Source organism: Perissodus microlepis, chromosome 18 (assembly GCF_051167445.1).
Source record: "Perissodus microlepis isolate ML-2025 ecotype Zambia chromosome 18, ASM5116744v1, whole genome shotgun sequence".
Taxonomy (NCBI): domain Eukaryota; kingdom Metazoa; phylum Chordata; class Actinopteri; order Cichliformes; family Cichlidae; genus Perissodus; species Perissodus microlepis.
In genome coordinates, this window is record NC_140478.1 from 15607530 (window position 1) to 15621485 (window position 13956).

The 13956-nt window shown below is 43.9% G+C and overlaps 1 protein-coding gene across 1 annotated transcript in view; it reads right to left on the reverse strand.

Annotated features, from left to right (window-relative positions):
- Positions 1–86: 86 nt before the first annotated feature.
- LOC146367578 (uncharacterized) overlaps positions 87–13956 on the reverse strand; it is a 29615-nt gene continuing 15745 nt past the window's right edge. The window contains exons 30-47 of the mRNA XM_084912674.1: positions 13357–13524; positions 12989–13132; positions 11957–12067; positions 11643–11821; positions 10006–10069; positions 9702–9776; positions 9422–9529; positions 8893–9000; positions 8545–8616; positions 8196–8324; positions 7939–8046; positions 7507–7662; positions 7306–7413; positions 7038–7175; positions 1551–1667; positions 1176–1364; positions 741–1024; positions 87–651 (exon numbers count right to left, since the gene is read on the reverse strand). Of these exons, the coding sequence (XP_084768800.1) occupies positions 391–651; positions 741–1024; positions 1176–1364; positions 1551–1667; positions 7038–7175; positions 7306–7413; positions 7507–7662; positions 7939–8046; positions 8196–8324; positions 8545–8616; positions 8893–9000; positions 9422–9529; positions 9702–9776; positions 10006–10069; positions 11643–11821; positions 11957–12067; positions 12989–13132; positions 13357–13524 (2519 nt within the window). The 3' untranslated portion in view covers positions 87–390. The remainder of the gene's footprint in view (positions 652–740; positions 1025–1175; positions 1365–1550; positions 1668–7037; positions 7176–7305; positions 7414–7506; positions 7663–7938; positions 8047–8195; positions 8325–8544; positions 8617–8892; positions 9001–9421; positions 9530–9701; positions 9777–10005; positions 10070–11642; positions 11822–11956; positions 12068–12988; positions 13133–13356; positions 13525–13956) is intronic.

Below are 13956 nucleotides of genomic sequence, written 5' to 3' on the forward strand. Positions count from 1 at the left end.
AAATGCTTCTTTTTCTTAAAATTGTATTTATTTATTTCGTTTTTTACATGACATGTCAAGTTAAAGTCTTATTTTAAAATGACAAAATGAAAAACAACTTAAACACAATAAAATAATAATAAACACAAGAAAAGGTCATTTCAGAGAGGATTACAGTACTAGTCTGACAGATTATAGCACAATTATAGAACATAAGGAGCTTTTTTAGAACTATAAATGGTACCTAAGTGAAAATAATGTTAAATGTTGAGGTGTGCAAAACATTTCTTTTAATACATTTTTATTGTCAACGAACATAATCAAATTCATCTTTAACGCTGAGTGGTATGAGTAAGGTTTGGGTAATTGGGTAAAAAAAAAATCATAATCTTAGGTAAAATGCCACAATGCTTATCCTTCTCTGTGGCAGACATTACACTGGCTGGTCCTGTGTCGCTGTTGGTCGCTTGCTTTGATGGTGCCAGGACTTGCGGTTATGAACTGCTCTGCTGGGCTTACAGTAGTCAGCCAATAACTATAGAGATTGGCAAAGTAGTGACAGGAACCCCGTGCCCCTTGGCACTCAATGAAGGGATGAGTTCGGAAATCCTTAAGGCAGCTACCAGTAGAAGCCAGTGACTGGCCACCACCATTATTACCTGATCCTGTGTGCTAAAGACAGCAAGCCAGCAGGTACACAGTGAGGGGAGTTAACAGAAGTTTTCCTTTGAAACACTTTAACATTTTTTTAATGTACTTACCAAGAGGAAAGAGTATCCCACCCACAAACTCATCCATCCAGGTGGGCATGAAGGGAATGTATGATTCTGGCTGTGAAAAGTCACCACAGGTGAAATGGTCTCACACACCACACAACGGCTGATATGGGACACAATATCCTGGCCAAATAGCGGCATCATGGGTATGGGAGCAGTTGTGGAGAGCCAATAGGATTTGTCATTGCGACTAGAATAAGAACAGGCAGCTTGGTTACAATAGGAGAACGGCATGGTGGAGAAAACAGGGAGGCAGGAGCCAGGCTGGCCTGCAAGGAAAAAAGATTGAAAAAAACAAAAACAGATGTTATAAAATATAGACAAGGAAGGGTTTTTAACATTTTTCTTCAAATTTCTATATACCAGGGATGAATACATTTCAAGAGATCAGCAAAATGACCATTTTATGCTGATGCTTACCCAGATCTTGTGTGTGAGCCTTTTCTTGTGCCTCCAGGTAAATGAGACTGTGTCCCACCCAAAGCTGAGTGGTATCTGCTGGGCACTGTGGGACCTCAACTGATTGACTATGTATAACTAACAGAAATCCAGCATTCAATATCCTCCTGTAGCCTGGCTGACCCTGGTCACCAGGAGGACCTGGGATACCTTGAAGTTGTTGTGGTTGAACAAAGAGCGTGTGTATTAGGTGAAGAAAGCATCAAAGTGAGGATCAAAAAAAAAAAAAAAAAAAGCATATCAGAGCTATATTATTTATATTAGTACACCAGAGCGAATTTCCAAATTTTATCTGGAAATTTCCACACTAATTTAGTGAGCCATCTAGAAATTTACCTTGAGGTCCAGGAAATCCAGGCAAACCAACATCTCCTGGATCTCCAGCTGGACCATTACGACCAGGAGGACCTATTATACCAGGAAGGCCCACAGACCCCACCGGACCCTTCTCCCCTGAAACATGCATATAAAAGCAAATGAGTAAATACAGCCATGTATACAGGAGTATGGATTTTTTTGTTTGGCTGTTAAGCCGCTTTACACTGACCTATAAAACACTAAAGCATAAAAATGCTTCAAACATATAGCAGACTTGTCAACACATAGCAGACAACTTAGAACCAAAGACCCAAATTTCAATTGTAATTTTAAAACACTATGTTACTAGCAACCTGTTACAAAATCATGCTATTTGTTACAATTTCATTATCTGAATCTATGAAAAATGCCAAAGATAACACAGTTTAACTGGGGATATATTTTAACACCAACAAGGTGATTCCCAAAGAACTTGTAGCCAAAAACTGTCATATCTCAACATGATGTGCAGTATGCCTTAAAAAAATTTGAGGTAAGTAGAAAAGTAGAGGACAATTGGAGGAACTGGCAGGGCTAAAAACACTACATCAGATGAACAGTATTTGAAAGTCATGGTAAATGGACTGGTTCTTATACAGCGCTTTTCTAATCTATCTGAGCACTCAAAGCGCTTTATACAACTCATATCCTTAAGAAATTAAAAAAAAAAAGTAAAGACCTGACAGAGGCCCTGAAACAGGCTCTCTCGTGGTTTGGGGCTGCATAAACGGAACTATGAACACAGAGAAGCACCATCAGAGTTTTACAATACCCTCTGAAAAGCATCTGTTGTATGGGCATACCTGCTTATAAAAACACATAATTGAACACTATCAGTCATGGACTGGACTCCCCAGAGCCTGGACCTCAATATAATCTTGACAGAGAACAAAAAAAAAGAACAAAATAAGACCTTTGACTGTCCTTTAAGAAGCCTGGAAAACTATTCCTGAAGATTTCAAGGAATTAGAAATTAGAATTAGAAATTAGAAATCTAATTTGAAGAAATAAGAAGAAGTTTACCTAAGACAAATCAAACTATGGTTCCCTTTCAGTCGATTCACTCGGTACAACACATAAGTATGGGATATCACGCCCTCGCGTGTCCTGGCTGAAGAAACCTTTAATCACGCCTTTAAGGCAGATGACGTGTGATGACACGCGCACGGCCCCGCCTGCACATATAGCCGCTGTCATCACAGTCGTCCCTCAGTTCTTACGCTCTTCACCTCGCTGAGAACACCTCTGCTGAGTTGGGCTAGCTAGCTGCTGCTAGTTAGCTCCGTTGTCTGCCGACTTGAACTTAGCTTAACTGCCCCTATTGGTGTTAGCCTCCACCGCGCAGTTGGTGTGTAGGCTGCCCGCGGAGCGCTAATTTCAAGTTTTCCCGTGCAGCGTTTTGCTTTGTGTTTTGGAATGGACTCCAAACCGAAGCGAGCAAAGCAGAAATCTTCTGTTCGCCCCTGTCCTCAGGGATGCGGTTTCTCTTTGCACGACAGCGACCAGCACGATGCCTGCCCTGTCTGCCTGGGGATCGTCCATGCTAGGAGAGCGTTGACGGAGGCCGAAGCCTGTGCGTTTTGTCGCCAGCTCCGGCGCTCGACCCTGGAAAGATGGGTGACGTTTGTGGAAAAAGTGCTGGGACGCTCGGCTGGCGCACGGCATGACCCTCTCCTTTCCGAGTCTGGAGCCCCGGCTTCGTCCGAAGACGAGGATTTTCCGGTCGGTGTCCCCGCAATTAGCTGGGCTGACCACATGGAATATGTTGACGGGTTAGCCGATGACGAGCCGGAACCATGCAGGAGCGCTGACGGGCTTCAGCCTGGGTTGAAGCCCGCCAGTGCTCCCCAGGACGATGATGACGTGCTGGACATCGGCCTGGACATCCATGGTTTGTCAGAGGATGAGCAGGAGAGCTCATTGTCGGCCCAATGTACCGCCGCTGCTGCGCCGGTCGGCCACGGTGACACCTCTCTTTTCTCCCTGTTTCGCCGTGCTGCTGAGAAGCTGCAGGTGGACTGGCCCTCTCCTCCGCCAGCTCAGAAGCCGTCGCGGTTCGCGGGGTTTTTCCTCAAACCGGAGCCCGCAACGGCCAAAAACTGCCTTCCCATGTTCCCAGACTTTATCTGCGAGCTAACAGCATCATGGGACAAACCTCTGTCTACCCGCGTCACTGCGCCCGGCTATGGACAGTACATGGAATTGGACGGCGCCGAGGGGGCTGGCTTAGCTAACCCACCCCCTATGGAGCCGTCTCTGGCTGCTTATCTGGCCCCGTCCCATAACCATGGTGTTGGCGGCCCCGCAACTCTGCCGTCCAAGCACTGCAGATTCTCTGCTTCGCAGCTGGAGAAGATTTATCGAGCTCAGGCCGGCACTGCTCGCGCCATGAGCACTGTCACCATGCTCCAGACGTACCAGGCAATGTGCCTGGCGGAGCTCGGATCGCTGGTTCCTGATGACAGCCCGCTGGCACCTCTTCTTAACGAGGTCAGAATCGCCACAGATCACATCCTCCGTGCGTCTCGCTGTGCAGCGCTCTCCCTGGGCAGAGGGATGGCTTTGACAGTAGTGGTGCAGAGGCACCTCTGGCTGACCCTCTCTGACGTCCCGGATAGGGACAGAGCTGTATATCTGGACGCACCAGTGTCTGCGGCTGGGTTATTCGGACATTCACTTGAAGCCATTCAGGCTAGATTCGATCTGGGGAAGAAGCAGACGGAAGCTCTGCGCAACATCATCCCCAGACATCAGCCCAAGCCCAAGCCCGCAGCTAGCTCTCACAGGCCCGCCGCTCCTCTGCCGACTGGCAAGAGACCGGCGCCCACTGCTGAAGTGGGTGTGCCGCCAGCGAGAGCACATCCTCCGGCCCGAGCTCCACGCCAGTCGGCCTGGAGCAAAGGCCCACCCTCGGGCCCCCGGCGGGACCCGACGCCCAGGAGGAAGAAGCCTCAGCCCTCTTAGCTGTGGTTTCGAGTGGAGAGGGGGTCCAGCAGCAGGGAGACGCTGTTTTTACCCCTCTGTTGCCGCACAAGAGGTGCCGCTTAAGTTCTGTTCAGGTTGTCAGCCCCAGAAGGCGCTGCACTTTCCTAACACTGTCTCCCAAGCACAAAACCCCTGCACACAAAATGCCTCAGGTAACTCCCTGTTCAGGTGTGTTAAATGTTCAGGTGACCACATCGAGTGTTCCTGCTGTTTTTCATTGTTGTGCCCCAGAAAAGGTGCCTCCAACAAAATGTATAAATGTACATGTTTCCATGTTACAATCAATAAAGAGTGTTGTTTATTCTCAAACAATCAAATGCTCAGCCTGCAGGCAGAATGAGCCAGGTCAGGCAGGTGATGCAGTCCCCTGCAGACACACTGGGGGGCGACAACGCCCCGCCGACGGTGCTGCAGGTCAGCCGGCTGGATGCTCACTTCCCTCAGTGACGCGCTTGCGCCCCTTCTCCGTGGGTGCTGCGAACCATTGCCATGGGTTACCGGTTGCAGTTCCGGGTCAAGCCGCCTCGTTTCCAAAGAGTCGTAAACACGACTGTCAACACCGAGGCGGCCATGATACTCAGAGAGGAAATAAAGGCGCTATTGCAGAAAAGAGCAATACGAGTGGTCCCCGCTTTGGAGACAGACAAAGGTTGGTACAGCCATTATTTTGTTGTTCCGAAAAAAGGGGGAGGGCTTCGTCCCATCCTCGATCTGCGAGTCTTGAACACGTATCTACGAACGTACAGGTTCAAGATGCTAACACTCAGACAGCTCTTGAATGTGGTCGGCCCGGGAGATTGGTTTGCAACAATCGATCTAACAGATGCTTATTTTCATGTGGCTAGAAGTGTTTCATCCGCGCCCAGATCTGTGGCGCCTTCATGCTTACCTGCTGAGAGGTTAAACTTGATTGCTAAGGGTTTGCCACCTAGTGTGACAATTCAGAGCGCTAGGGCCTCATCTACTAGAGGCTTGTACGCTTACAAATGGCGAGCCTTCGAGCAATGGTGCCAGGACCGCCACACTCTCCCATTTCAGTGCTCTATTGTGGATGTTTTGACATTCCTGCAGGAGCTGCTGGATAAGGGCCTTTCATTTGCGACGATTAAGGTTTATTTAGCAGCTGCTTTAGCTGCTTGTCATATTGGCTTTGACGGGGTGACACTAGGTGCACATCCCCTCGCCATACGTTTTCTGAAAGGAGTTCGCCGGCTGAGGCCCGTGCTTAGGTCCAGTGTCCCTGCTTGGGACTTGTCTTTGGTGCTGGAGGCCCTTTGTAGCCCCCCGTTTGAACCCATTGAGTCTGTGGACATGAAATTTCTTTCATATAAGACTGCATTACTTCTCGCTTCGGCAAAGCGAGTGGGTGACCTTCATGCGCTCTCTGTGCATCCCTCCTGCACACAGTTCTCTTCTGATGGCCACAAGGTCGTATTGCGTCCAAATGCTGCCTATTTTCCCAAGATCATGCCTGCATCTTCTAGCTCAATGGAGTTTGAGTTGCTGAGCTTTTGCTCCCCTCCTTTTGCATCTGAGGAGCAGAGGAGAATGCATTCTCTTGTCCAGTGCGTGTGCTACGCACCTACATTGAGCGCACTCAGAATGTGCGTTTATGTCACCAGCTGTTTGTCTGCTTCGCTAATCCAAATAGAGGTAGAGCTCTGTCCAAACAGAGGCTGTCCCACTGGATTATAGAAGCTATCTCACTGGCATACGGCACCAGTGGTCTTGCTTTGCCCCACGGGGTGAGAGCTCATTCCACCAGGGGGATGGCAACCTCATGGGCTCTTTTTAAAGGGGTGCCTGTAGCTGATATTTGTGCGGCAGCTAGTTGGGCATCACCGCACACTTTTGTGCGGTTTTATCGGTTGGACGTTACAGCCCCTTCGGTGGCTCATGCTGTCCTTTCTGCTGGGTCTACCACTCACTAAGGATGTGGTGGTCCGATTCCGGTTCGGTGGCTGCTCTGTGGGGCGTGTATATATGTCCCATACTTATGTGTTGTACCGAGTGAATCGACTGAAAGGGAACGAATAGTTATGTCTATAACTTCTGTTCCCTGAAGGAGAGGAACGAGGTACAACACAAGGTGGCCCCACTGAGCAGTTTGGCTCGGTGAAAAGCGGCTATCGAACTGAGGGATGACTGTGATGACAGCGGCTATATGTGCAGGCGGGGCCGTGCGCGTGTCATCACACGTCATCTGCCTTAAAGGCGTGATTAAAGGTTTCTTCAGCCAGGACACGCGAGGGCGTGATATCCCATACTTATGTGTTGTACCTCGTTCCTCTCCTTCAGGGAACAGAAGTTATAGACATAACTATTCGTTTTTCCTCTTGGACTGTATTTTCACACCTATTTCATATTTCCTTGTAAAATATAAAGAAATAAAGAGTGGGTGAAGACTTGTACAATACTCAAGTTGGACAGACAGAAACGAAATATACACTTATAACTGTCCAAAGACTACATTAAGTTTACCTTTACGACCTGGAGTACCAGGAGAACCCATGACACCTTGGAATCCTACACATCCCGGGCTACCAGGAGGACCTGGAGGTCCAGGGGGAGCAGTAGCTGTTAATATACTGACAGAGTCACCAGGAGCACCTTTGACACCTAGAAAAAAATATTTTGATTACTACATCTACCATAGGAACAATTACAACTTTTTAAAAAAAATCAATTTATTTTGCTTTGAACTGTGAAGTCTTGTATATTTTAGTTTTTTGTCTACAGTACAACTTACCCTTATTTCCAGGGTGGCCAATTTCTCCGCTGGGGCCCTGGGGCCCAGGGGCACCTAGCTGACCTTTGGGTCCAGGTAGGCCCATTAGACCAACAGGACCTTGCTCACCTGTCAAAGTGTGGTAACATTTGGAGTATAATCAGTCGGATAGCTGCACTGTAAGTTACTGATGATGTCTATTGACCATTGTTTTGTTTGTACCTTTAGGTCCTCTAGGGCCTTGGTGGATAGAAAGTCCAGGTGGTCCTGGTAGGCCCCTTCTTCCTCGAACACCTGGTAAGCCGTGGGGGCCAGTTGGTCCTGGGTCTCCTTTGAACAAAAGGCTGGAGCCTGGTATCCCAGGTTCTCCAGGAGGACCTAAAAAAATTAAAAATTCGAAATATGTATAAATATATTTAGTGGCAAACATACACACGGTTACATAGGCACAAAGCACCATCCAATTCAAAAGGGTCATTTGTTGACAGTTGCATTTACTTATTTCTCCTTTTGTGATAGTGATGATGTGTATTGAATAACCCTCTGCTTTGTTTGTTCATTGTATATTTTCCCTTTTACCCCAGGAGGGGGTTTAATGAGAATGAAATAAAGTAGAGAAAAGTAAATTAAATATGACCCAGCATACACACATACCTGGGCGTCCTGTAGGTCCTTCAAATCCTTGACCTCCAGCAGGTCCCTGCAAAGGTGTTTGGCAGATTATACCAGGGTAACCAGGTTCACCTGGGAGTCCTGGGAGGCCTAAAAGAAAAAACAATCTACCCTTAGCAAAAAAAAAAAGTTACTTTCAGTTGCTCCCTTATTCAATAGCCAGATGCTCTTCCTGGCACAACCTGACACAAAATTGTATCTAGTGCAGACAGTACTGTTACAAATAAAAGTCATGATACCTGGATTGCCTGGTGGGCCCCTTTGGCCTTTAGTCCCAGGAATAGTAGTTCCTGGAGGTCCTCGGTAGCCCCTGGCCCCTTTGACTCCTGGAAAACCATCTGGTCCTCGAGGGCCAGGGATATCTATGCCTGTATTATAAGTGAGTACATATAAAACATAGCATCACATTGTAATGTGCTCACATTTGATTGTGTATCAAGAAAAACAATTTAAAAATTAGCAACTACACATATTATTACTAATTGTAACAATAAATAATGTGCTATACGACTGGCACACAACTGTGACAAAATTCCTACAGTCCTAAAAGACATAGAAAAGGAATAATATCATATAATGCTCTCTTACCACTTGCCCCCTTCATCCCTTTTGGACCTGTAAGCCCATACAGTCCATCTAGACCTGGTGGTCCAGGGGGCCCTAACATAACAAGCACAGTGTGATGATGTGTAAATTGTCTTGCTTGGTCCTATGATTGCAAAATCATGCTTCTTGTTTCAGTTTTTTTTTTTTTTCATCTTGTATTCTATTATTACATATAATTAATTATTATATGATATATTATGCTATATGATCAAAAAATAAATGAAGAAAGCAAATCTGTTCATAATGTTCATAACCCTTTTAATGTTTTACTTCATTATTAAACAATATGAACACATCTAAACTCTTGGATTGAGACAATTATGTTTGTACCTGGGGGCCCATATCGGCCAGGGGGGCCTGGTAGTCCCACACTTCCTTGATCACTGGGAAGACCTGGAAGACCTGGATGGCCTTGTGGACCACGGGGTCCAGGGGAGCCTGTACGTATACATAGGTATACTCAAACAAGCATTTATATATAGGAAACAAATCAATGTTATTTGAGGGAATAAAATCAAGTGTCAAATTGAAGAAACTGATTATTATTGTAGATTAAATTGATGGTTAAAGGAGCTAAATTTAAATCCAGATTAGATTATTTTAAATTAAATACACTCAAAGATTTTATACAACTGAATCCAGTTTCTGGCTGACACATTACATATTTACAATATTTTATGTGAGAACAAAATTGAAATGGTTACTTGCACAGAATTCTTTTATCCCTTTAGTGATGGAGAAAAAAAAGCTAAGGACAGGGGGAAAACTATGAATAAGGTAAACATTGGAAACATCAGTTTATTAATTGTGCTGCTGAAGTACATCCAGAAAGTTCTAAAATCAAACCTATGGGGATCACCTGGTCTTCCTTGTATTCCCCGTTCTCCTGGAATGCCTGATGGTCCTGGTCGTCCTGGGTTTCCTCTGGGTCCCAGATCACCTGGGTCTCCTGGCATCCCTCGAGGTGCTAAAGAAATTATCAGCTTTTTCTGTTTTTGTATGCAAACTTTATTTAGCCAATGAAACTACCATATATCTTGTAGGATAAGTTTTTTTTTGGTTTTTTTTAAGATTTGGTATAAATTGGGGGGTTTTTTTTGCAGTTTTTTGGGGGGACTTGAAAAATAACTTTAATTTACCACTGAAGCCATTCTCTCCTAGGATGCCTCTGGGTCCAGGTGGACCTGGTTGTCCATAAGATGGTCCTGGATCACCTGGAAGAGATTTGGATAACTGAATAACAAATACATAACAAAATGAGACTGTACCGAGAGACTGGGCTACATTCTTGACCATATTTGCAGTGACAATGTACTTAAATCTTTTTTTTTTTTATTGCACTGATTCTGCGGTTTTTACTGAGGTTTCTACATAAAATTCCCACTCTTTGTAGCTAAATTAAATCAGCTATTTAGTATGTTTTAATAAAAAATGCATAATTACCCTTGGCACCAGGAAATCCTTGTCTCCCTGGAATACCTGAATATCCCACAAGCCCTGGATCTCCCTATAACATACATCAATACAATCCAATAATTTAACACCAGCATTTGTAAGCCTGAATAATTCCACTTAAAAATGCACAATATATATATCCTTCAAGCCCGGGTCCTCTACCAGAGGCCTGGGAGCTTGAGGGTCCTGCGCAGTATCTTAGCTGTTCCTAGGACTGCACTCTTCTGGACAGAGATCTCTGATGTTGTTCCTGGGATCTGCTGGAGCCACTCGCCTAGCTTGGAAGTCATTGCACCTAGTGCTCAAATACCACTGGGACCACTATTACCTTCATCCTCCACATCTTCTCCAGCTCTTCTCTGAGCCCTTGGTATTTCTCAAGTTTCTCGTGTTCCTTCTTCCTGATGTTGCTGTCATTCAGAACCGCTACATCGATCACTACGGCCGTCTTCTTCTGTTTGTCTACCACCACTATGTCCAGTTGGTTAGCCACCACCATTTTGTCCGTCTGTATCTGGAAGTCCCACAGGATCTTAGCTCGGTCATTCTCCTCCACCCTTTGGGGTGTCTCCAATATTGACCTCAGGACTTCCAGGCCATACTCGGCACAGATGTTTCTGTATACTATGCCGGCCACTTGATAATGGCGTTCCATGTATGCTCTGCCAGCTAGCATCTCGCACCCTGCTGTTATGTGCTGGATTGTCTCAGGGTCATCTTTACAAAGACTGCAACTGGGGTCTTGCCTGGTGTGATAGACCCCAGCCTCTTTGGATCTTGTGCTCAGAGCTTGTTCCTGTGCTGCCATGATTAGTGCCTCTGTGCTGTCTTTCAGTCCAGCTTTGTCCAGCCACTGGTACAGGAGGTGGCTGACAGCTGCTCCATTCCGTAGTCGGTATGCGTAGCCAGGCTTGTCAGTCATCTCACTGAGGGGGTCCAGGCCTATGCAGAACAGCAGTGGGGACAGAGCATCTCCTTGGTAGATCCCGCACTTGACGGTGACTTCTGCTACTGGCTTTGGCCTCTAGTGTTGTCCGCCACATCCCCATCGAGTTCCTGATGAAGGCTCTCTCTCTCTCTCTCTCTCGCTATATATCAGTGCTATAATACTAGAATATAGTATTATATTATAATAATATACATTAGTGTAAGTATACACTAATATATTATATATTAGCGTATACTTACCTATTACTATATAGGTTTTTGGGGGGTTTTTTTAAGTTGTATTTCACAGGAGAGAGCCTGTGTTAAAAGATTGAAGAAAACTATTCAAATTCTCTTTAAATTTAAGCATACATTCTTTGTGTTTATTCTGCATTTACTTCATTATATTCATTATATTGCATAAATGTCTGTTACAAACTTGTAATTGCAACCAGGCTATTGATCAAGTAATTGCAATTAATCGCAATTAATTACAGAAAATTGTGAGATTGAGTTAATTTTTTGAATCTATTGACAGCACTAATATATACATATATATATTTACACTGCTGTGATCAAAATATGCAGACAATAACTTCACAGTATTGGTGCAGGGTCTCTACCTTACTGTACAAAATGCCTAGAGGTCACTGCTATGATTTGACGCTACATAAATTAAATTGAATTGACTTGAGTACCCGATCTCCATCATTCCCAGGATACCCTCTGGGACCAATGAAACCTTTATTCCCAGGGTCTCCATGAGGTCCTGCTCTTCCTGACCTGCCTGGAACTCCAGGGATACCCTTAATTCCTGGTGGACCAGGCCATCCATCAGGTCCAGAGTCACCTGGCATTCCCCATGTGCCCTTTGGACCTATAAATTACATCACAAATTGCTAATTGTTTAGTTTTGCACCGTCTATCACTGTCCATCTATACAGTCTTTCTACCAAAGAAGAATAAAGCTGTTTTATAAAGACTTATGCAGGTTAAATTAAAACTCCATAACCTTGAAGTCCAGGCTCGCCAGGTAGCCCCATCATTCCTGAATGACCCAGTGGACCTTTCCTTATATTCACTGGACTTGTCACTCCTGGATCTCCAGGGTCTCCCCGTAAACCTGAATAGACAACAGAAATGAAATGCTTGCCATTTTCTTCCATAAAGTACACAAGAAGTGAGAGAAAATAACTTAAAGAAAAAGACTACATTTGGTACTTCCAAGGGTCTTTACCTTACAAAAAAAAAGGACCTTGAGGCAACTACTGTTGTGATTTGGCACTATATAGATAAAAGTGAATTAAATTATTTGATCATTGTTGTGAACAGGAGCCACAAGCACATCAGAGAAGATTAAACATACAAAAATAGGTATTTTGATATTAGCCATAACTCTCAACTCACAAACCTCTGACCATCGCATTTGAATCTCAGAAAACAAAAAAACAGAAGAGAAATCAAGCTTCTCTAGACTAATAAAACAACAATAATAGTAAGTTAAAAAAAGTTGAGAATAATTATTTGAACCCAACAGAGAAGACAGCTTCCCATTATTACACTCCACTCCATCTTAAAAGTTTGCCTAGTGCCTGATTTCTGTGTTGTCCTTTACATACAGTCAGATATTTCCACCATTTGTCAGAAATGGTACAAAACAACCTGGTCAAGGCTCAAACAGGACACTGTGCTATATTTAGTATATATTTATTCCTAATGGCTGCATTTTTAAATTTACTAAACAGAAAAATTTCCTGCAAACCAAATTCCTTTAGAGGGTTCTTCACTCGTGAGAATATGTGTGTTTTGCTTGTCGTAGACTTGTCTAAAGTTTGAATAGTACAGGTACATAGTTCAATATATTTGATTGTTTCAACTAATAATAATAATAATAATAATATTCTGCTTTTTGATCAAATATTTAATAATAATAATAATAATAATAATAATAATATATATTATTATAAATAAAGAACAAAAGGCTAAGATACCCACAAGTTTAGGTTAGGAGAATAAGAGAGACACGACACATTTACAGACTTACCTTTATTACCATCTGGTCCTGGATACCCTGGGGAACCTGGGTGGCCATTAAGGCCCCTTTCACCCTGTTTACCTCTCGGTCCAGGAGGTCCAGGGCGACCTGGAAAAACTCTGGCTCCAGCCCTGCCAGGATACCCCCTTTCACCTATAGAAATTGAACAGAAAACCTTGCTTTAATCAGCACACTGAGGCTCACAGATTTAATTAAGCATGCTGCTTACCAGCTAGCTGTTGAATGTAAATGAGATAAGTGATGGGCTATTAAGTTAAACAAACTGGATTTTGGAAACTGAATGGAATTACCTGTTGAATTTTATAAAATGCTTATAAGGTTTTAAATAATTATCCAATAAGATACCATCGGCTGACCTTTCTGTCCTGGCCACCCATCGGTTCCAGGATCGCCTGGGAGGCCAGTGGAGCCTGTTGGTCCAGCTGGTCCTGGTAAACCAGGAGGACCCTGAACACCTTTTGATCCTTTCCATCCATGTCCAGGTGGACCAATATCGCCTCTCAGACCTATCTGCCCAGTGTTTCCTATTCAACGTCATAAAATTTAGTGACAAAATATATGGTTAGATGACATGGATAAATGAGCATGAATATACTCATATATTGACACAGAAGTTGATTGACTGTTCCTCCTTATGTATGGACAAACTGGCCACCAGGGGTCAGTGTTGTTATTTCATAGATTAGCAACTTATGAACATCTAAAAATTAAAAGATGAAACAAGTATTAAAATTAGTGTTACTCCATGTTTATTTATATATTACAGTCCACAAACTGCAGCTATTTGTCTTTGACGTGTCGATATAAAATATATGATCAGTTTTATATCACACAGAGAATATATTTTGTATTTATATTTTTTGTTGTTAATGAAATTTTTATCAATAAGGAAACTAGATAAATAATCATTATTAACATATGGAGCAGAAATGGGATTTGTACTTCATCCAACTTCT